General features: G+C 44.1%; 2 protein-coding genes across 3 annotated transcripts in view; both read right to left on the minus strand.

Annotated features, from left to right (window-relative positions):
- b3gat1a (beta-1,3-glucuronyltransferase 1 (glucuronosyltransferase P) a) overlaps positions 1–20,658 on the minus strand; it is a 177,082-nt gene that overhangs the window by 14,012 nt on the left and 142,412 nt on the right. Inside the window, exons 4-7 of one of the 2 annotated variants that reach the window (XM_063205613.1) lie at positions 15,082–15,208; positions 12,299–12,441; positions 7,706–7,777; positions 6,080–6,603 (exon numbers count right to left, since the gene is read on the minus strand). In XM_063205613.1, coding sequence (XP_063061683.1) covers positions 6,080–6,603; positions 7,706–7,777; positions 12,299–12,410 — 708 coding nt within the window. In that variant the 5' untranslated portion in view covers positions 12,411–12,441; positions 15,082–15,208. The remainder of the gene's footprint in view (positions 1–6,079; positions 6,604–7,705; positions 7,778–12,298; positions 12,442–15,081; positions 15,209–20,658) is intronic. The other variant, XM_063205614.1, reaches the window with a different exon arrangement.
- LOC134454541 (uncharacterized) lies at positions 17,562–20,655 on the minus strand. The gene is made up of 3 exons (XM_063205605.1): positions 20,239–20,655; positions 19,880–19,978; positions 17,562–19,682 (listed from the first exon to the last, which is right to left on the minus strand). The coding sequence occupies exons 1-3, from the start codon at positions 20,653–20,655 to the stop codon at positions 17,562–17,564; spliced, it is 2,637 nt and encodes an 878-aa protein (XP_063061675.1).

Genomic DNA, 20,658 nt, shown 5'->3' on the forward strand with positions numbered 1-20,658 from the left:
TGAATGTAATCTACTCAGTGCCTCATGCAGTATGCTCTATACCTAAAACATTAGGCCTACAGTGCTTTAGAAGCATCATTCAGTAATTAGCTTTTCTACCAGCCTTTGTCCAAAGGTGATCGTGTTCAAGATAGTGATTCAAGTTTCTTACACAAAGTCTGAATTGACCATTGAAAGGTCACATTGAGTAGCTCACGAAGCTGAACAGAAATACATGAGGATCTGGCGAGAACCAGATTACATTTTGACCGCTGTGAATACTCATCCTCACACGTCGTGTAATCTCTGTCACAAAAAATGATAGCCCATTTCCCATCCCAGTTTTTCATAGTCCCTTAACGCGCACCATTCCACCAATGGAACGCTGTGATTTTTTTTTACCACCATAACACCACAATGATAGTGCACAGGGACTTTGGTAATATATTAAGACTTGGTCATTGCCATACTGGGAACAGGGCCCATGTCTTACTGGGTTAAAAGAAAAATCCACATTGGTGGATTTCCATCATTCACCCTTCAGAGGGTCTGGGTGCTTCGGAGCCCCAGGGGGGGTGTGCAACCCACTTTGAGAAACACCAGGGGCGTGCGACCCACTTTGAGAAACACTGCATTAAGGACACCAAGATCGTAGCTTCCATAAAATGTAAGACATACTATACTGTTACATAAAGTATAAATACTATAAAACTGCAAACAAGTAAGCATTTGACTTCGCTGATGATGAAGACAGCTGTCTTTTTGAAGAGAAAGAAGACGTACCGACTCACTGCTGGCAGTTGACTGCAAGTCAGTGGCATTTCAGTGTCTTAAGAGAGTGAGGTTAAAATAGTGGCCCGTCTGTAAATAGCTCTGCGTGTGTTTGCTCGCTTGGCATAATCATTTTTAATAAAAGTCTGAATAATTGATGTTCGCCCCTCAGTAGTGTTGTTTTTTTAACAAGGCCAAATGAATCTTTAATGACTTCCTCTCAGATTCACAAATGTGGAAGCCAAAGCAGCTCTCTCTCTCTCTCTCTCTCTCTCTCTCTCTCTCTCTCTCTCTCTCTCTCTCTCTCTCTCTCTCTCTCTCTCTCTCATTTTCTCACAGTCTTTCTTAACTCTTTCTAACACATTTAGTCTCTCATTCTCACTTTCTCTTTCCCTCCTCCTGCAAACTGTTATTTCCCTTTTGTTGGAACCTAATGGCAAGTCTTAAAACTACTTTTGTTAAGGTCATAAAAGGATATCAAGCAGAACCGTGGTGACTAAAAAATGAGGCGATTACGTTTTTTTTTCCTCTCTTTTTTTCCGAGGCAAAGAAACCGCAGGCAGTTGGTACAGTCGATTCAGATGTGGCCTGGGCCTATTCTGTTGCCATCTGCAAGATGGGACCCAGACAACAAAGTGGGACCACATTTAGAGGATCAGATGGGGCATCATAATCTCATTGTGTGGACAGTTTAAAAGACTTCCTCGGTTTTTGATGGAGACCCATAAAGCACTGTTATGTTGTTTATTAGCTTATGAACGACTCGACGATTTCCCCGGGGTATGGAAAGACCCTGTCTTCATTTTCTCTGTAGTGTTTTCCCCCAGTTGGTAGCTGTGGAGATGAGGGCCAAGTGCAAACAGCTTTGGAAGGGTCGGGGCAAAGTCATATGAAATATCCCCCCACCCTATACATACAATGTAATGAGGAACCAATTCTGCCAGCCGCCATCAACACCCCCCCCACCCCCCACACACACACACACACACACCTCCTCTCCGTGGGCCCGGGGCAACAACCCGCTGTTGCCTTCCCGGGTGGAGATGCACCATCATAGGTTCCAGACGGCTTGAGAATATAATGGCAATGTGGTCATGAGTCCACATGGTATCGTTATTGTGTCCTTATGAGTTTCCACGCAGTTAAATAGTTTGATCCAATTGTTGTGTTTTGTGGTTTTTACAATAACTCCCTCTATGTCCCTCTTTCTCTCTCTTTGTCTCTATCACAGACACTCACATACTGTACCCATAAATAAGCAAACACACACACACACACACACACACACACACACACACACACACACACACACACACACACACACACACACACACACACACACACACACACACACACACACACACACACACACACACACACACACACACACACTTTTACCATGTATTGTACATTACAGAATAACAACATGAATGGGGTATAGCATAAAGAGATCCCCAGCCTGCATAGTTACAAGCACAGCACACACTGTCTGTGATGCCAACTAGCCTGATTATCATTGACTTTCGCATTTCTTCGAGACTTGGTCTGACCTGCAATATGAAAATTAACGTTTCTCAAACAGCATGGTTGACCCATTGGATTGCTACAGGTTGAGGCCAGAAAAGGCTGTGCCAAAGTTTAAACCAAATATTTTCTTAGTCCCAATAGAACACCTCTGCCTAAAAAACTGCTTTGAACTGCTTTGAACACGCCTCTATACCCAGGGCCGTTGGAGCTGCTGAGAGTTGTTTGTTTCCCGACAAAGTGGGAGTTCCCGAGTTCTCCGGAGCTCATAAAGTACTTGTATTGCTCTTGACCTGACTAGTAGTAGCAACGCCGAAGGTGTCGCATCGCTAGGAGAGCGTGGCCTGGCTAGATGCCACCACTGCTTAGATGTCACGGTGCAAAGCGGATCGTAAAGGGGACAAGATAACAACAGGAAGTCCCCATGTGGAGGGGAGCCAAACACCCCACCAGGGGAAGCTGACATGAGGGGGGGCAGAAGGGTCCGTTGTCCCAGGCCCAGGAAGAGGGTGGATGGATCCCAGAATTGGGTTCTCATTACATTGTATGTTGTAGGTGGTGGGGCCCTATCAGATTGCTTTGGCTTGGACCCGGCTAAAGCTGTCAGCGGGCCTGCATACCACACCCAACCTCCCCCACCCTCAACACAACACTCTTTCTTCCTCCCGCCAACACGGCTGCGGCGATCTGTCAGTGGCGGGCGCGACGGAGCCCTGTTTCCCTTGGCAACCCCTCAGTTGCTGTCATGGTGTGGCCGTGATGGAGGGTTTCTCTGTGAGCTTATTATGGCTGATCCCCCACGGCAAAGGTAATGACAGCACCATCAATACACCGCAGGGCCAGTATTTACACTCCTGCCTCCACTCCCTCCTTCCTTCCCTCTGCTCCCTACTGTGCTCCCTCTCTCTCTCTCTCTCTCTCTCTCTCTCTCTCTCTCTCTCTATCCCTCTCTCTGTCTCTCTCTCTCATTCCACCCTCCTTTCTTTCTTTCTTTCTTTCTTTCTTTCTTTCTTTCTTTCTTTCTTTCTTTCTTTCTTTCTTTCTTTCTTTCTTTCTTTCATACTGCAATTTCTCTATCCCTCCCTCTGTTCATGATGCCGTGCTTGCTCCCTCCACTTTCTTTTAGATTGTGTTTTATTGTCTCTTACCTTTTTTGTCCTCTCCTCTTTCCTGTTCTCTCCCTTTCTTTTATATATGATGACTGCACACAGACACACAGAAACATGCACACACACTCACGCACACACATGCACACACACACGCACACACACTCACACGCACATGCACACGCACACACACGCAGAAACACATCGCAATCCTTCAATCTCTCTTTCTCTCTCTCTCTCTCTCTCTCTCTCTCTCTCTCTCTCTCTCTCTCTCTCTCTCTCTCTCTCTCTCTCTCTCTCTCTCTCTTCCTCTCTGTCTTGGGGGTGATCTGTGGTTTGAGGCACTAGCAAGTCGTTGCTAACGCGATCTGGTCATGTGGGCGGAGTGCTTTGGCGGTCATTTCAGGCGGTATTATGAACTGCTGTTGGGTCTTGTTGGCTCACAAACTCAATCAGAAGCCGCACAAGATTGCCTTGCCGGAGAGCTGTGTCTGAAAACACACACTTCCAACAGGAACAGTATGGCAGAGGGAAGAGGAAAGAACAGCATTTCACAGCCAGGGTACGATAGATAGATAGATAGATAGATAGATAGATAGATAGATAGATAGATAGATAGATAGATAGATAGATAGATAGATAGATAGATAGATAGATAGATAGATAGATAGATAGATAGATAGATAGTGTGTATGTGTGTGTGTGTGTGAAAGGGACTACAGGAAAGAGGAGAGGACAGCAAAGGTAAGAGACAATAAAAAGCAATCTAAAAAGAAAGTGGAAGAACCAATTAAGGCATCATGAACAGAGGGAGGGATGTAGAAATTGCAGTAAGAGAGAAAGAAAGATATGTGGCTATTTTCCCTTTCATGAATCTAGTCTTTCATGAAGCTCGTCTTTCAGTTTTACAAAGCCCAATTTACAATTTACTCTGCGGTGCGACTTTCACACACAGCTCATCACACTGTTTACCCTGCCAGTCCACGTTGCGCCATCCTCTCCTCTCCTAATCCATAAAGCCACCGCTCTCTAGCTACTGACCTGCTGAAACTATACACAAAAGGTGAAAATAGGACAGACTAAAAGGATTGAGGAACGCGCAGAAAGACAAAAGCAATCAATAATCTTCTATCCTCTATTTTCACAGCCTTTCAAGTCCAGCAGTGAATTATCGATTGGAGCAACAAACAAACAAACAAACAAACAAACAAACAAACAAACACACACAAACACAAAGACACAAATGCCCAAATACACACTCGGCATCATGGTTGGAACGTGTGCTGCATAGGGTTTAACACCAAGTGCAAGATAATGGCTGAGGGACACTGAATGATAAATGGTGAGTAGTTTCCTCAGATCTCATCAGACACATACATATTTGGACAATGTGTAACTGCATTGCTGTTTCATAGCAGTAGCCCATTTTTATTTATTCAAGTGTTTACTTAATAATTTAGATTTTAGGGACTTAGTGCCTTGATAGGACAGTGTCGGATAGGGGATAGGGGATGGAGAGTGGGAGAGAGAGATGGGGGAGAATCAGGAAATGTAATTGGCCTGGAATAGCGTGGATCCCTGGCGTTATAGTACGGTACCTTGATCTATGGCCAAGACCTGCCTATATTTATTGTACGTTTCAGAAGAAATAGGCCCCTGATCAAAGCATGATTACATTATGTAAAATGCAGTGCACATGTACGGTAATCGTCGTGTTTATTAGATAAACAGAAGTCCTCGTGTGTCCAATGAGGCTGACTCTCTTTCTCTTCAGCACTCAAAGCCCCCTGCAGCGGCCTCTTAATCTCGTACTGTGCCTCTGAATTCATAACGGTGCCATTTTAGTCTATCACTGTGCCATCTTCATCCTTAATGGCGCCATCTTAATTCACAACTGCGGCATCTTAGCCTATTACTGCGCCATCTTAATTTTATATGCATGTAATCAACTCCATGCCTTCTAAAACAACCCCAGGCTTCATCCCATCACTGTTTTCATCATATTTCTTCACCGTGACATCTTAATGTAGCATCTTATTCTCTAATTGGTTGATGTAAGTGTAGTCTGTCGGTCTCTCTGACTCACCTTCTCAAGCAGCTCCAGGCGTAACCTGTTTCACCTATTTAACTTGTATTATATTATGAAGCCTATCGCTCTCTCCATGGACATACCGCCTCAAAGGGTATGCCTTACCGCCATCTTATTAGTTAACTGTCATCTTAATGTAGTCTATTGGTCTCCATTCCTATCTCTGAAAACAGCTCCAGAATTAACCTATCACTGTATCACCTTAATTCAATATATAAACCCCCATGACCTTACCTCCTCCAGGCTTAATCTATCAAAGAGCCATCTTATTTCTTAACTGTCCCATCTTAATGATATTTCTTGGTTTCCATGGCCGACCTCCTCAAACTAGCCTGGGAACTCCCATACTGCCTTTAGTTCTACACAAGTTTCGATCTGAAAGACAGTCTGGCGACGATGACTCATAACGGACAAGTTCATGGTCCGTTTCTCTGTCCAATCTCACTTGGCTTAACCAGGCAATCCTCAAACAACTCCAGACTATCACTGACCTATTAACCTGGTAATGTAGTACAGTAGCCTACAGTGCTCCTACCTCCTCAAACAGCTCCAGACCATCACTGACCTATTAACCTGGTAATGTAGCCTAAGTAGTTATCCATGCCCCCACCTCCTCAAACAGCTCCAGGCTGTAGGTGTTGTCGTCGTCGGCGAAGTAGACGATGCCCGGCTGGCTGCTGTTGGGGCTGAAGGTCTCCCGGAGCCAGCGCAGCGCCAGGTTCCGCTGCATGGTGCCGCGCGGGATGCGCGGGTCCCGGGCGTCGCCCCGCAGCTTGTAGTTGCGCGGCGTCTCCACGTTGAGGTGCGTGTAGTTGAGGCCCGTCTCGCGCAGCAGCCGGGCCACCAGCGGCGTGCGGCGCTGCGCGTCCTCCACCAGGATCCAGTGCAGGTTGGCCACGTGCAGGAAGGTGTTGGCCAGCCGCGTCAGCTCCGCCTTCTGCACGGGCCGGCTGTAGGTGGGCGTGATCACGTGGATGGCGGGCAGCACGTCGGACCAGGGCGGCGGCCGCGTGTACACGTACTCGGTGCGCACCACCTCCACGATGTCCCGGCTGTCGCCCGGCGAGCAGTACTCCTTGGAGTCGCCGGCCCCGCCCGCGCCCCCCGCCTCCCGACGTCCCTCAGCGCCGTCATCTGCGGAGAAGGAGAGGACAGGAGGAGAGGAGGAGAGGAGGAGAGGAGGAGGAGGAGGAGAGGAGAGGAGGAGGAGGAGGAGGTGGAGAGAAGACAGGAGGAGGAGGAGGAGAAATGGGTGGGCAGAGGAGACGAGGAGGAGGAGGAGGAGAAATGGTTGGAGGAGGGAGAAGAGGAGGAGGAGGTGGAGAGCAATGTGGTGGAGAGAAGACGGGAGGAGAGGAGGAGGAGTAAGGAGGAGGTGAAGGAGTAGAATGAGGCAGAGGATGGTGTGGTGGAGAGGAGGAGGAAGAGGATGGAGAGGAAGAGGAGGAAGAAGACGAATGGGTGGAGTAGGAAGAGGAGGTGGATGATGAGATGATGTAGTGGAGAGAAGACGAAGGAGAAGAGGAGGAGGAGGAGGAGGAGGAAGAGAAAGAGAAGGAGGAGATGGAGGATGAAAAGGAGGAGGACGAGTATGATGGAGGAGAAGGTGGTGGAGAGAAGAAAGAAGAGGAAGAGAAGGTGGTGGACGAGGAGGTGGTGGAGGAGAGGGAGGAGGAGGAGGACGAAGAGGATGATAATGAGAGGGAGGACAGGAGGTGAATGACAAGGGAGAGGTGGAGAGATGGGAAGCAAATGAGTGGGAGGACAAGAAAAGGGGATATGGAACATGGGGGAGGAAACAGGAAGTGACACGAGCGGGGGGAGGAAGAGGACAGAGGAGGGGAGAAAGTAGAAAGGGGGGAAGGGGCAGATGAATACAGAAACAGAAATGAGTAGAGGGACCCCCAGGAGCATGGTGGCCAAGAGAAATGGGGGGGGGAGGGATACCAGAGACAGGAGACAGATGAGGAGCAGAAAGGGGTGGAATAGGAGGAGGAAGAGGATGGAGAGGAAGAGGAGCAGAGAGGGGTGGAATAGGAGGAGGAAGAGAAAGGGGTGGAATCGGAGGAGGAAGAGAAAAATTAAAGCGTTAGCATGCCCTCCCCTGGGGCTGCTCAGGTTTGTATTGATGGTCAGAGAGGCGCCGCGTTAGAGTGACAGACAGAGAGGGAGAGGGAGAGAGAGAGAGGAGAGGAGAAAGACGGGAGAAAGGACAGGGCGGGAAAGGAGTAGCTACCTGCGAGCCGGTGGCGGTGGATGGCTAGCCGCTCGGGAATGATAAAGAAGTCTCTGACTAGGTGGTGACAAGCTGAAAGAGGCGAGAGCAGCACTGTGAGACTGAGCCGGAAGGAGGCAGGGAAGGAGGTGTAGGGGAGGCTGGGAGGAGGAAGGGGTTAGGCTGAGGAGGAGGCATGGTGACGCATTATGCATCACACAAGGCTGCTGCAAGGGGCACAACCGGAACATTCCGGAACAACACAGAACCCAGTAATGGCACCCACAGAGAAACAGTCATTTGGCCTTTGGTTGTGATCTGTTCACTTATTTTCTACTTATGAATTTAAAAGCCAGCATAGTACACCTTTGGAGATATTCTATAATTGGCTGAAAATAAGTCACACTGTGTGTTTGAATAAGAACTGAGGAATTTGAGGTTTGAATATTTGTGTAAACGGTTCAAGTTTGTGTTAACAGTTGACTTTTTGCAGTACACTTTTGCTGACAATTCTGGGCCAGAGCCTTCTTTCCTACTGTTTGCTGTTCTCCATGGTATCAGACAAACTGTGCCCCTTGAAACAACCTATAGCGCCTGCACTGTTAAGATTGCCTAGGCCACTGTCAGCATGCACCCCCCTTTGGAAGATGTGTTAAGCTCTCCATTCCTCAAGGAGACACTGTACTGTATTTTGTACTTTCTGTGTTTCTATTGTGTTTCTATTTTCCTAGACTACTTAAAGTTTATACTTGAAGGTGCCCTTTGAAGCAGAGGTATGCAGTTCTGAAATGAGATGACTGATCATTTTTATATATATACTGTATATGCAGAAAGGTTTGCATTATACGGTCCGTTAGGCATGGTTTGGCTGTGTGTGACATTGTAATACCTGGAAAAGGAGGGGAAACGTAGCCAGCATTATTACACTTTGTTGTTAGTATGTGGAGAATATGAGTCAGCAAAACAAATGTAGCTGCTTGACAGATGAGGAACATCAATACGGCACACAGAGGAAAAAAAAATATGGTCCTGACAATGGCTATTTGGTAGGTGGAGAAGTCATGGAAAACAAAACAACATCACATGACCACTTACATTTGCTAAGCGAAAGACTCTGGGTCAACAGTTTAAGTTTCAGTAGAGAGATTTTGCTTGCCTGGAAAAATCATTGTTTGTGACTGATAAAATTGTTCAATGTGAAACATTGCACCACATATGGTGACGTCTGGAACTGTTTGGCAGTGTCTTAGTTGGGATCATAACCATCACTCAATATAAATCAGACATTATATTTTACATTGATACCATCCAATTACAAACCAGCAAGACACATTTATTGTAAATTTTATTGAAAGTGACTTCTAATACAGATCTTTTCAGATTTTTTGCAATCTTTGTCTGTATTCCATAACTATTGGGGTTGGTAGCTCTACACTTCACCAACTAAGACACAAGAAAGAGCATATGAAAAGTAAGACATGCATTGGGGATGGGCAGTGCAAGCAGGGCTCTCTAATGAAGAACAGATAATACAGTACAGTGGTGTAGTGTCAATGTTTCTCAAAGTTTTTTAGTAGGAAGACCATGTACTCCTAAGTTTAGCATGTGTTTTATTTATACAGTATATGAGTTGATTGAGCATCACACGCTCAGCCCTAACTTAGGAATAGCACAAAGCCTGTAAATGATATACTGGTGGTTGGGTTAAAAACATAATACGAGTAACGTGTACATTTTTAAATATATATTTTTTTAAATATTTCATTACTTGGATTTCTTGCGGACCACCAGCATTCTACAGTGTTCTTTTTGTAAGTTTATTCTCCTTACAGTAAGTCTATGTGTCTGTTTGCATCTGTAACTTTATGTAGGCTGCCATTGACCAGGACTCCCTGGCAGAAGAGATTTTCAGTCTCAATGGGACAAATAAAGGATACATAAATAAATAAGTAAATAAATAAAACTATGACAAACTAGCGACATCTTGAAGCCTGACCCATCGCAGCTCGTACTGTAAGTCACACCTTGTTGTGGAGCAGCTGTTTCATTACGGTCTTGTTAATTGACAAGTTTACAGCTGCCTCGTCGCTAATAGGCCATCTCCACTCTTGGCACACTAAAGAGGTGAACATTTCAGCTTCTCCTTCCAGATGGAAACAGCCTCCTCCTGAGTCCTGACAGGCTAAATGTTTCTTGTTTCCTGTAAATCACACTCTTTTCCCTTCTCCTTTTGTCTGGAAGAAATAAACTCTGAACAAAGTAGCTGTTAAGAAAACAGCGGGAAAAAGAAACAAAAGCCAAAACGCCAGCTGACAGCCAGGTTTCACTTGTGTAAAGCAGCACTTTTCGTGATGTTTCGTTCACGGTGGCAGCCCAGCTGACAGGGTGGGGAAAACTTCCTGACTCAACAGTATCCCCCCCACCCCCACCCCCCGGGGAGTCGGCAGTGCATTACAGCATTTTTTGTATAAGTCATTCTGTGGCCATCAAAAGTAACAAATGCCTCTGGTGATTCCAAAAAGCCGCAGCATATTAGATTCAACTCAGGATCGGAGCTTCACCATCTCCTCTCAAGGGCACTTCATCTGATTGTGGGTATTCGCAAACATGGTTGCAAAGTTGTGACCGCATCACATGCTGCTGAGCTGACAGCATATTTTTGACTACCAGAGTGAAAAGCAAAGATTAATATCAAGCCAGAGAACATTCCAGCAACCACTGATGCGTCAAAAACTGCACAAAAAAAAGAAAAAAAAAAGAATGAGAATAACGCTTGCTGTGTTGTATCTGCTATTGTATTCTGTGAGGCTTTTGTGTCTGATATCAAAGCGTATCCCCATGTGTTGCATGCTGCTGCTCTTCTCGGGGATATTGTCTGGGAGCCGCATCTGAGGCGCTCCTTCAGGGCCATCTGAAACTCATTTGCAATCCTCTTGTTGTTTCGCCGTCTGATTAAAAGGCAACAGCGATGGACATCATCCCTCTTCTCCATTCTCTCTTGCCCTCTCTCCGTTTCTCTCTGTCTATTTTGCTACCCCTCTCTCTCTGCAGCTCTCTGTTCTCTCTGTCTCTGTCTCTGTCTTTGTCTCCCTTTCTCTTTCTCTCTCACTCTCTCTCTTTCTCTCGACTTCTCTCTCTAGCTGCCTGTTTCTGTTTCTCTTTGTTTTCCCCTTTTTCTCTCATCTCTTTCTGTTTCGCCTTTGCTGCCCTTTACTCTGCTTCCCTCTCTCTCCCATCGCCAACGAGGCCACTTGGCCCTCAGTGACAATGCTAAACAAATCAGCAAAGGTCTCGCAGATGGATGAAAGGCTCTTGTGAACAGGGCAGTCTGAATTCCTCACCGCAGGGCTGTCTGAATTTCTTTTCTTTTCTGTTTTTTTTTAGTGCTCAAACATTGCCGTTGGCCCCATGCAGTCTGCACTGTGTTCACAGGAAGTTGTAACTAGTGATTTTTTGTTTTACAGCACACAAGAAGCTTTGACTCATGCAATACTGCCGCTGCTGGCGTCACGCTGCTCGACACGTACACTCCAAACCACGTCACGCCCTTGTATCGCTCACCTGAAGCCCAGTGTTCTGTTGAAATGGGCTACGGTGTTGCGATGAGCTACCAATATGCTGTTTGCATAGCAACAAAACCTATCAGGGGCACTATTGTTGTGTGTTGGTAATGGCTTGCTACAGCTACAGTGACAAGAACAACTGTAGACAGGGCACCAGGGCCCAGTGCACCCCGTGGACGAAGACACGTGGGCAATAGCTCCACAGGGCTTGGTAGCGCAGCTCAACAGGTAGCTCATATCGACACAACACCAGCACGGACGTTGGCTCTCATTTGGATGAAGTGGAGTGGATTGGCTGAAGTGGATTTCACAGGAAGTATTCATTTTCCTGTGAGCCCCTTGAGTTTGCTGACAACTCTAATGTTCCTATGGAGATCACCAACATCACCAACAACACATGACTCACCGTGGTGTGTGTGTGTATGTGTGTGTGTGTGTGTGTGTGTGTGTGTGTGTGTGTGTGTGTGTGTGTGTGTGTGTGTGTGTGTGTGTGTGTGTGTGTGTGTGTGTGTGTGTGTGTGTGTGTGTGTGTGTGTGTGTGTGTGTGCGTGAACCTCTACCACTTCACTCTGCCCACACTGCTAAGTATGATTCATACCAACAAACTCAAATAAGCTGGAAGGTTCCCACCGCTCAAGGTAGAAAACAAACTTAGCCTTTGGCTTATGTCTATTTGTGACAATACACAGATGCTAAACATACGGTAGGTGTAGGGCCGGACATTCCATTAGGCAAACCTAGGGCCTCAATCAAATCTGAGATCCATAGGGCCCCAACTGTCACATTAGTCGCTGTAAACACACTAAAAAGTAGGGTTGGTCTTAATTTGTCACTTATGTAAAGTAATCTGATATATAAATGAGACAAAAAAACTAAAATAGCACCAAAACGCAGAATTTCATGTCTATAAAATGACTTTTTGAGGGCCCCGTGTTTATATTTCGCCCAGGGCCCCAAAATGGCTAGATCCGGCCCTGGGTAGGTGTGTGTGTGTGTGTGTGGGTGCGTGTGTCTACTGAGTAAATATGTGAGTGAGTGAGTGAGTATGTACCCTTGCGAATGGCCAGCAGTGGTGCTATCGCGTTTTGGTGCCAGACGGTGATGAGCAGGGTCCACGGTAACACGATCAACACGATGGCAAGAATGTCTCTTCTCTTCGGCATCTCCAGGGTTAGAGTTGGGCTTCGTCATTACCTGCAACACAAACAGACAGAGAGAGAGATTAGGGGACAGAAAAAGGAAGATATGGAAAATATATGAAAATATATTATAATCAGAAATGGAAAAGGAAGCGAGTGAACGAGTGTGTGGATGAGAGAGGGAGAGACAGGATGAGGACAGAAAGTGAGACAGAGATGGAGAAAGGAAGTACAGAGAGACAGAGCATGAGATAATGAAAGAGAAAGAAAGTAAGAAAGAAAGAACGAAAGAAAGAAAGAAAGAAAGAAAGAAAGAAAGAAAGAAAGAAAGAAAGAAAGAAAGAAAGAAAGAAAGAAAGAAAGTAAGAAAGAAAGAAAGAAAGAAAGAAAGAAAAGGGAAAAAAGAAAGAAAGGAAAACAAAAAGAAGTAAGTAAGAGAGGGGAATAGGGAGGTGGAGGTAGAGGAACATTAATAATGGGAGAGAGGGGTATTAGACTTTAACGTTAACGCTGCTTTTATTGGAACACGTAGTGCACTAAAAAACCTGAACAGTTACAGTTTATTAAGGAAAAGAAAACAAGGAAGTCAGGCAAGGAGAAGGGGGTGCAGAGAGAGGGGGAAAAGAAACAAGGACAGAGAGAGAGAGGGAGAGAGAGAGAGAGAGAGAGAGAGAGAGAGAGAGAGAGAGAGAGAGAGAGAGAGAGAGAGAGAGAGAGAGAGAGAGAGAAAGAGAGAGAGAGAAAGAGGGGACAGAGAGAATGAGGGGAGCATGAGAGTCTAATAAAGCACTGTAAAGTGGGTCATCAGTGAATGATTTAAACCTGGCTTAGCACAACATGGCGCGACAAAGACACACACACACACACACACACACACACACACACACACACACACACACACACACACACACACACACACACACACACACACACACACACACACACACACACACACACACACAATAATGAAAAGGAGAAAGGTGGCATTTGAATGAGAAAAACATATCACAGTGAAATTGAGAAAGGGGGAGGAAGTGGTGTGTGTGTGTGTGTGTGTGTGTGTGTGTGTGTGTGTGTGTGTGTGTGTGTGTGTGTGTGTGTGTGTGTGTGTGTGTGTGTGTGTGTGTGTGTGTGTGTGTGTGTGTGTGAGAGAGAGAGAGAGAGAGAGGGACAGACAGAGAGAGAGAGAGAGAGAGAGAGAGAGAGAGAGAGAGAGAGAGAGAGAGGGAGAGAGAGAGGGGGGGGGTTGAAAGTGTGTCTCTGCCCATGCATTTGTGTGTGATTCTTTAAAAGGGAGGGGGGACTGCTGCAGTTCTTAAGGGTTCCTTCTGGGCTCCTTGTTCAAAGTGAAAGCACACGTCGATTTGGTCTCTCGTTCCCACACATAAATGCCCAGTTAACAAACCTTGTGCAGGCCAAAAAGAAGGGACTTTTCCAGGGTGGCGACGTGTCCTTGGCAACAAGGAAACGGCTAACAAGTATCCCTTCTTTAGAAGTGGCATATGCCGAGGAAGTGAAGACCATGGGTACTGTATAAGGGCCTGTTTGTTTGAACACATCAAGGCACAAGACGACAGAATGCTTTTTTGGAACGTTTCACATGACTAATTAACGTGGAGTTGCCAGTTTGGTTTTACAATTAAAGTTTCTCATTATATAAGTTCAGTGTCATTCGTAACACTGTGTGCTTACTGTGTATGAGCCTAAACCCACACAGTGAATTTCACAGTTTAAATCCAATACTTAGAGAGTTTTTTAATACTTATTAGTGTTGGTTCTGCTATCTTAGTGTTAGAATGAACAGTCCAAGATTTACAAAATTAAATGTGCATTCTCATTTAACAGTTTGGGTAGTTCAGTATTTCTCCTTCATTTCAGGTGAGCACAGCATGCTGTGTTTTGGGCTATAATCTTCTAAAACAGTAACAACATCAACTGCAGCAACTCTCTCTGCGTAGTAGCCTGCTGTTAGCAATGTCATAAATATTTCAGTAACTGTGCCTCTGTTCTGAAAACTGCATCCAGCTTATCTGCCTCCGGGAACAACAAAATAGAGGATTCAAAAGAGGGTGGCCAGTGAATCCACTTTTTTTCATTTTTTACACTAACGGAGCAAGGAAGGAAGGGAGGGGAGGAAGGTAAATGTACACTAATGTATGGTATATGTTTTACTACTGGGTGTAGATGTAGAGTCGAGATTTTCTTATGGTTATAAATGTGTAATCAGTGAATCATTGGGAAGGAAAGGAGCATGTGGATGGCAAAGAAAAAAGAAGACAGTGGCTATTATAGTGGGGTTTCCTTATGGCTATAAATATGTAATAACTTTTTGTAACAGAGTAAGGGAAAGGTAAGGTAAGAAGATAACAAATGAAGCTTATCTACAGCAGTGATGGTTGTTATAACGGAGTGTTTTCCATAGCCTCTTACTGCAGATGGGGTGGACGGCGGACATATTCACTATTTGCTGAAAATACTCAACTACATCATAACAACATTGCTATGACAGCACAGAGAGCCTTAAGTAACAGATATAGCCGTTACAATGTTGGTGACAGTGAGGTTATAACATAGGCTCTGCACTGAGGGGTTAAACAGATTATTATTTTTGTAATCAGTGAATCCATGCTTTGCAATGGAGATGGGAAAGGGGATAGCCGGCCTCTATTGAAGAGTGTGAAGGGGATGTCCTTACCTATGGTTATAAATGGTTGATGACCTCAGACACTTCATGTGGGCTCAGGCGTAGGTGGGGCCTGACAGGCAGCAGGCTGGGAGTCACGGGCCTCCTACACATCTCAACACTTGGTCTCACACTCGGCCTGCAATACAGAGGGAAAACACACAGAGGACCGGTTAAGCATAGAGTACTATCCAACAAGACCAGTGTTGTGAATGGGAGAAGTTTCACCGTCTGGCTTTTTACCAGAGGCTTTTGGGGTACTTGATAGTAGCCTGATTATCATCGACTTTCAAAACTCTTCGAGACTGTGTCTGACCAAGAGCATAACAATTAACATTTCTCAAACGGCATTGTTGACCCGCCTCACTTGGTTTGCTGATGGAAAGTGGGAGGAGTTCCTGATTTTTCGGGAGCTCAGAAACAATATTTGTTTTACTCTTGGTCTGACTAGAAGCAACACTGAAGGTGTTGCGTTACTAGGAGGGCACGGCCTGGCTAACTTAATAGGCATCCTGGTGGCCACGACACCCAGAGACATCTTATCACCAGGCTAGGCAGGCAGCCGCTTTGGGACCCCAAGCCACTAGATGGTGAAAAACAGCTAAACTTTAAACTATGATTGCGCCAATTTGCTTCCAATGTTCATTCATTTGGGTTTTTGCTTGGGGCCCCCATTGACACTAGAATCGCCTCTGACAACACCAAAGAGCTAGATTCATTGGTACCACACCCAGAGCGTACCAACATCAAACCACACAGGCCTGTGTGTCCTCAATCCACTGGTGTTGTTCAGGGGGGTAAAGTGTGACTGAGTCACCAGGCCTTACACACAGTCTGATTTATTAAGATATATGGCTGAGGGGGGTGGGTAGGGGTTCCATTGGAGCTGGGGGGGGGGTTCCATTGGAGCTGACTGTACATAGGGCCCATAATTTGCTGCTGCACCCCTGCCTCAATCCACCCTTTTAAAGTTCTCAATGCGCAAGTTTTCCAAAAGATTGCTATCCAAGTAGCCTGCTCAAGTCACCCCTTTCATTGCCTTTCAGGGTCAGATGGAACTGTGATGCTCTATTTGAAATGGTGTTCACATGACAGTCGTTCATTCTGATGAAAAATGACATGATTCCTGTCATCAACACAATAGGATCTGTTTTATCATCATGAATGTTGTTAACCAATGCCATTCATATCATTGTGCCTTTTAAAAGGTCAGGGTATCATTGTTCGGCTTAGCATTATCCAACTTGACATTATCCAAGACTGCACTCACCGGGATGGATTGGGCTTGGGAGATGTCACAGACTACAGGTATATATTTATTTAATTGTTTGACACATTGATACAGAGGGTTTTTCCAATATGCATGACTCACATCCTCGGCCTGTGCTTGTGGCTCGCTTTTCGCTGACACCCCGCCTCCGTGCAGAAAACAATATAGTTTCCCTGCTGTTAGCCTAGCCACAACAACTTTTGGGGGACTATTCTTCATTCACCATCCCCATTGCAAATGAGAAAATGACATTAGAATTGCGCTTTCGCGAGATATTGAAATACATTTCTGTCGTCAGTGACGTCATCATGTGGCCGCAAGCAGGCAAGTGAGCCAGGGAGGACGGGAGTCCGGATATTAGAAAGAAACTAGAGAGCTTTAGTAGCAAAAAGAAACACGACACACTGCAAATTATTTGGTTCTTCCCAAGAAAAAAAAACTTAGATTTAGAAGTGTTAGATATTTTTTCTTGTTTTAAGAATTGATTTCTCATTTTAAGAACAGTATAATCTTATATCAAGTGAAATAGTACTTCTTTGTCTCAAACAGGCAGGGAATCCTAAAATGAGACAGTTAACACTGAAAATAAGATGTATGACGCTTCTCCTCCTCATCATCTCCTCTCCTCATCAAAATAAGTCTTGTTTTAAGATTCAATAACAAGCTCAACATGCTTGATTCAAGAGTCACAGAAAAAATATCTTAAAATTCACTTTATTCCTCGGATTTCAAGTAAATTACAAATGTTTGTTCAAAACTGCAAGAGTCTTACATTACATTACATTTGGCAAATGCTTTTTAATAAAGCAACTTATAACGGAGGACACAACAGTTGCCCATAGGAAGTGCACAGAGAACAGAACAAATATGCCAAGTAGGGTTAGTTGTGATTTCTGTCTTTAATTCTTTCTTTGTACTTGGTGATGGTGGGGCAGTTTTTTTTATAAGCAGTGATTTTCCCCCACATCTCAATGTTTCTGCAGAAGACTGAAATTTAATTTAAAAATTAGATAAAATCCTAAATTTAAATGAATTAATCTGCATTTCAATTTTAATCACTGTTTTGGAATAAAAACAAAAAAAAACCTTCTCTCATAAAAAAGTGAACCTTGTGTAGGTGAAACCGTTATCACGTTTTTTAACGGCATATCCTCCAGCCCTAACACACAAAAACACCAAAGCAACAACAACACAAAACATCCAATATTATTGTCAATCCATATTACTGTCTGTGGGCAATAACATCTGAAAGATTATATTTTATTGGCACAAAGGTACGGTCTTTGAAACTAACTGAAAAATAGGAGAGGCAGTCTATAAGATCTTTAACAAATTCTGTGGCCTGGGCAGCATTGGGAATCACCACTTCATATGCCAACAACTCTGGACTCAGATTTAGGGTTTCATAACGCTGGAACTCAAAAGCAATGAAAGAAGAATCTATCAAAAAGATGTCTTTTATCAGTCCAAACACTGGGAAAACATCATCTACATCTACGATAATCATAGATTTCCCACTGATGTACTTATTGCCATTAAGGATGTACCACTTCACAGAGACAACATGATGAATGACCTCTATGCCCAAAAAATCTCTGACTTTTCTCTTAACATAATCAACATTTTTAACAGCAGAGACAGGCCCTGATTCTTTCTCAGTAGCAAAAATTGGATGATCAATGCCTATTTCATTGCAACATTCAAGGAACTGATTATGGTTTGCAAGTGATTTACAAACATTTTTGAAATTTAATTTGGAAGCCCATTGCTTAAAATAGCTATGCTTAGCTTCAAATCTCATACACATAGTTCTTACTAAAGGACCAAGAGATATAATCTGGCTTGGTAGATGTAGCATATAATGCTGCTTGGGAATTATATTGGCTTCAGGAAAGAGTTCTTTGAACTGGTGCAGATGCTGCTCAATCATGTGTCTGAGATGTAACACAGTTTGTAACGAAATAAAAGGAGCAAGGACAATTTGAACAATCTTAATTAAATTGAGTATAAATGTGACATATTCGTTATCCAGATGATCATTAAAAAGAAAAGGTATTATTTTTAAAAGAATTAACATTTGTCCACACGACTGTTTTAATTTATTGTCACTGGCAGCTAAGGTGTTGACACTAATAGGACATGGCTTATCTCGCATATCCAGAGGAGAGTAAGGAAAGTTTATGATAGCGGAGTTAATTTCATCTAATTGTATGTGTCCTGACAGAATAAGTTTTTTCAACACAAGTTTTATTTCCATTGGTGCAACACCTTCAAAAAGTACATGCATTACATCCTGTGGAGTTTGTTTTATCATGTCAAATGCTGGAAAATCAATTAGTCTGCTTCTTCTGTTAATCCCGTAAGTGGTTTTGAGGGATGATTTCAATGTTTCTGTGCTTGCTTTGTCTATTTCAACACATTGCCTGATGTGTTTTTCCAAGCTTCTTGCAGTAAACAAATTCTCATCATACATGTTTTGCATGTCATTAAAGGAACATTCACAGTTTCTACATTTGCTATAAGCAAACCCAACACCTTGTTTAAACCCAGCAAGATCATGTTGGGCAAGTGTGTCTCCACAAACGGCTATTACAGCACCAAATAATTCAATTTCACCACTTGAGGTTTCAATCCTTACACCATTGTAAAGAAGTGTCAGATCTTCCAGGATTCTTTTTAGTATAACATCAACACCCCATTGAGAAACATCGCTCGCCTTGGCAATAGCAAGGAGCCTTATTGCAGCCAACTTGGATCTGAATTTGGGATCAATATTACCTAAACTATAATAAAACATTAATAATTTATTTGCAGAGGTATGGGGCCCTAACGGATTACAGATCTCTATTTCATCACTGTACAATAGTATTTGCAAAGCATTTGGCCTTTGAGCATATAATGGATGGGATGTAAAAAGAGCTCCATCAGTAAAATCATAGAGGAATCCCTCTCTACTTCTTTGTGGAATAGTTGTCACCATGGAGAAGATTCTAGAATTGCTCAGTAACTGCTTAAGACTCTCAATGAGTGGTATATAGTAAAAACTTTTATTCTTCAAGGCCATGACCCTTGAATGACCACGCTTTACCCAGCAAATCTTCTGGGATACTACAACTTCCTCTGGGTTGACTGGATTGAATAGTTCCCGGATGGTTTTATTCTGTCCATATGCGGTGGTTGAGAAAGGATCCATGAATGCATCAAATGTAGCCAATGCCTCATTCTGGAGCTGAGCAGTTGTCTCTGGGTGGTCTTCAAACACCCTTTGGACTCTGTCCCTTAGTGTGAGAAGGAGAGCAGCTTGGTACTGTTGCACCCCTGAGATGACACTCCTGACAGTTCTCTGTGAAAATACATACGTGTAAAACAATTAGGCTAGGCCTACCCTGAAATAGGCCTAACTACAGGCCCACAATTAACATTGAAGTACTGAAAGAAACTAGAATTTATACATATTACAACAATAAAATAAACATTTAACACATTATTCACCATTAAATTATTAGTAAAGCATCTGTTCATCGAGCCAAATAGGCCTACCTGTGACAAATGGCCCTGTTCTCGGATGCTGATGGCAAATGCAGCCGCAGATCTTGCCATATCAGGTCCGGCTCTGGATGTCTCCGCAACAGCATCCTCCTTCAGGAAGCATAGATATAATGAGGTTTGTGTGTAAAACTGACTAAAGTAGGCCTAGGCCTAAATAGGCCTACCCATCTCTACTATAGGCTACAAGTTCATAAGACAAAAAAAGCACAAGAATAGTGTTTGAGAATGTTTCCACACATCTTAGTTAAAATATCTCGTCTCATTTCTCCTTATGGAGAAAACCAATGTTTCAGGACATTGTCATTGACATTGACACTGATTAGGCTAAATAAATGGAAGTGTAAACTTACAGAAGGACCGACAACGTCAGGTTCAAGAGCAACAGGTGGGACGGCAACAGGTGGGACGGGATTGGGAACATTTGTGCCGGTGCCCGCTGCTGCAAGAGTGGTACAATTGGCAAAAACTGACACACCAAATGTTTCCTGCTCCGAAGAGTGAGAAGAATCAGTTGTACTCCAACGTGGTGGACGTCCAGTCCTGTAATACTCGAGGTGTGTCCGTTTAATGTGGCGAAAAAAAGAGTTGAAAACTCTAAAGTCCTTTTCACATCCATCGATACCACAGTAAACCCAAAAATCCGGGCTGCGACTATGACTTGCATTGATATGGCTTAATAAAACTTTAAGACTAAGCGCAACAAAGACAAAACAAATCCAACACCTCCAAGCCGCCATGATGCCAGTCAACTTTCGCTCGCATTTCATTCA

The sequence above is a fragment of the Engraulis encrasicolus genome, chromosome 8, assembly GCF_034702125.1.
Source record: "Engraulis encrasicolus isolate BLACKSEA-1 chromosome 8, IST_EnEncr_1.0, whole genome shotgun sequence".
Lineage (NCBI taxonomy): Eukaryota > Metazoa > Chordata > Actinopteri > Clupeiformes > Engraulidae > Engraulis > Engraulis encrasicolus.

What these genes read in the sequence shown, in the direction of transcription:
- LOC134454541 (XM_063205605.1), bottom strand. Translation starts at nt 20,655, where the DNA reads ATGAAATGCGAGCGAAAGTTGACTGGCATCATGGCGGCTTGGAGGTGT. An exon ending in CTGACGTTGTCGGTCCTTCT is followed by an intron (nt 19,979 to 20,238) that starts GTAAGTTTACAC and finishes TGCTTCCTGAAG; the next exon opens with GAGGATGCTGTTGCGGAGAC. An exon ending in AACAGGGCCATTTGTCACAG is followed by an intron (nt 19,683 to 19,879) that starts GTAGGCCTATTT and finishes GTATTTTCACAG; the next exon opens with AGAACTGTCAGGAGTGTCAT.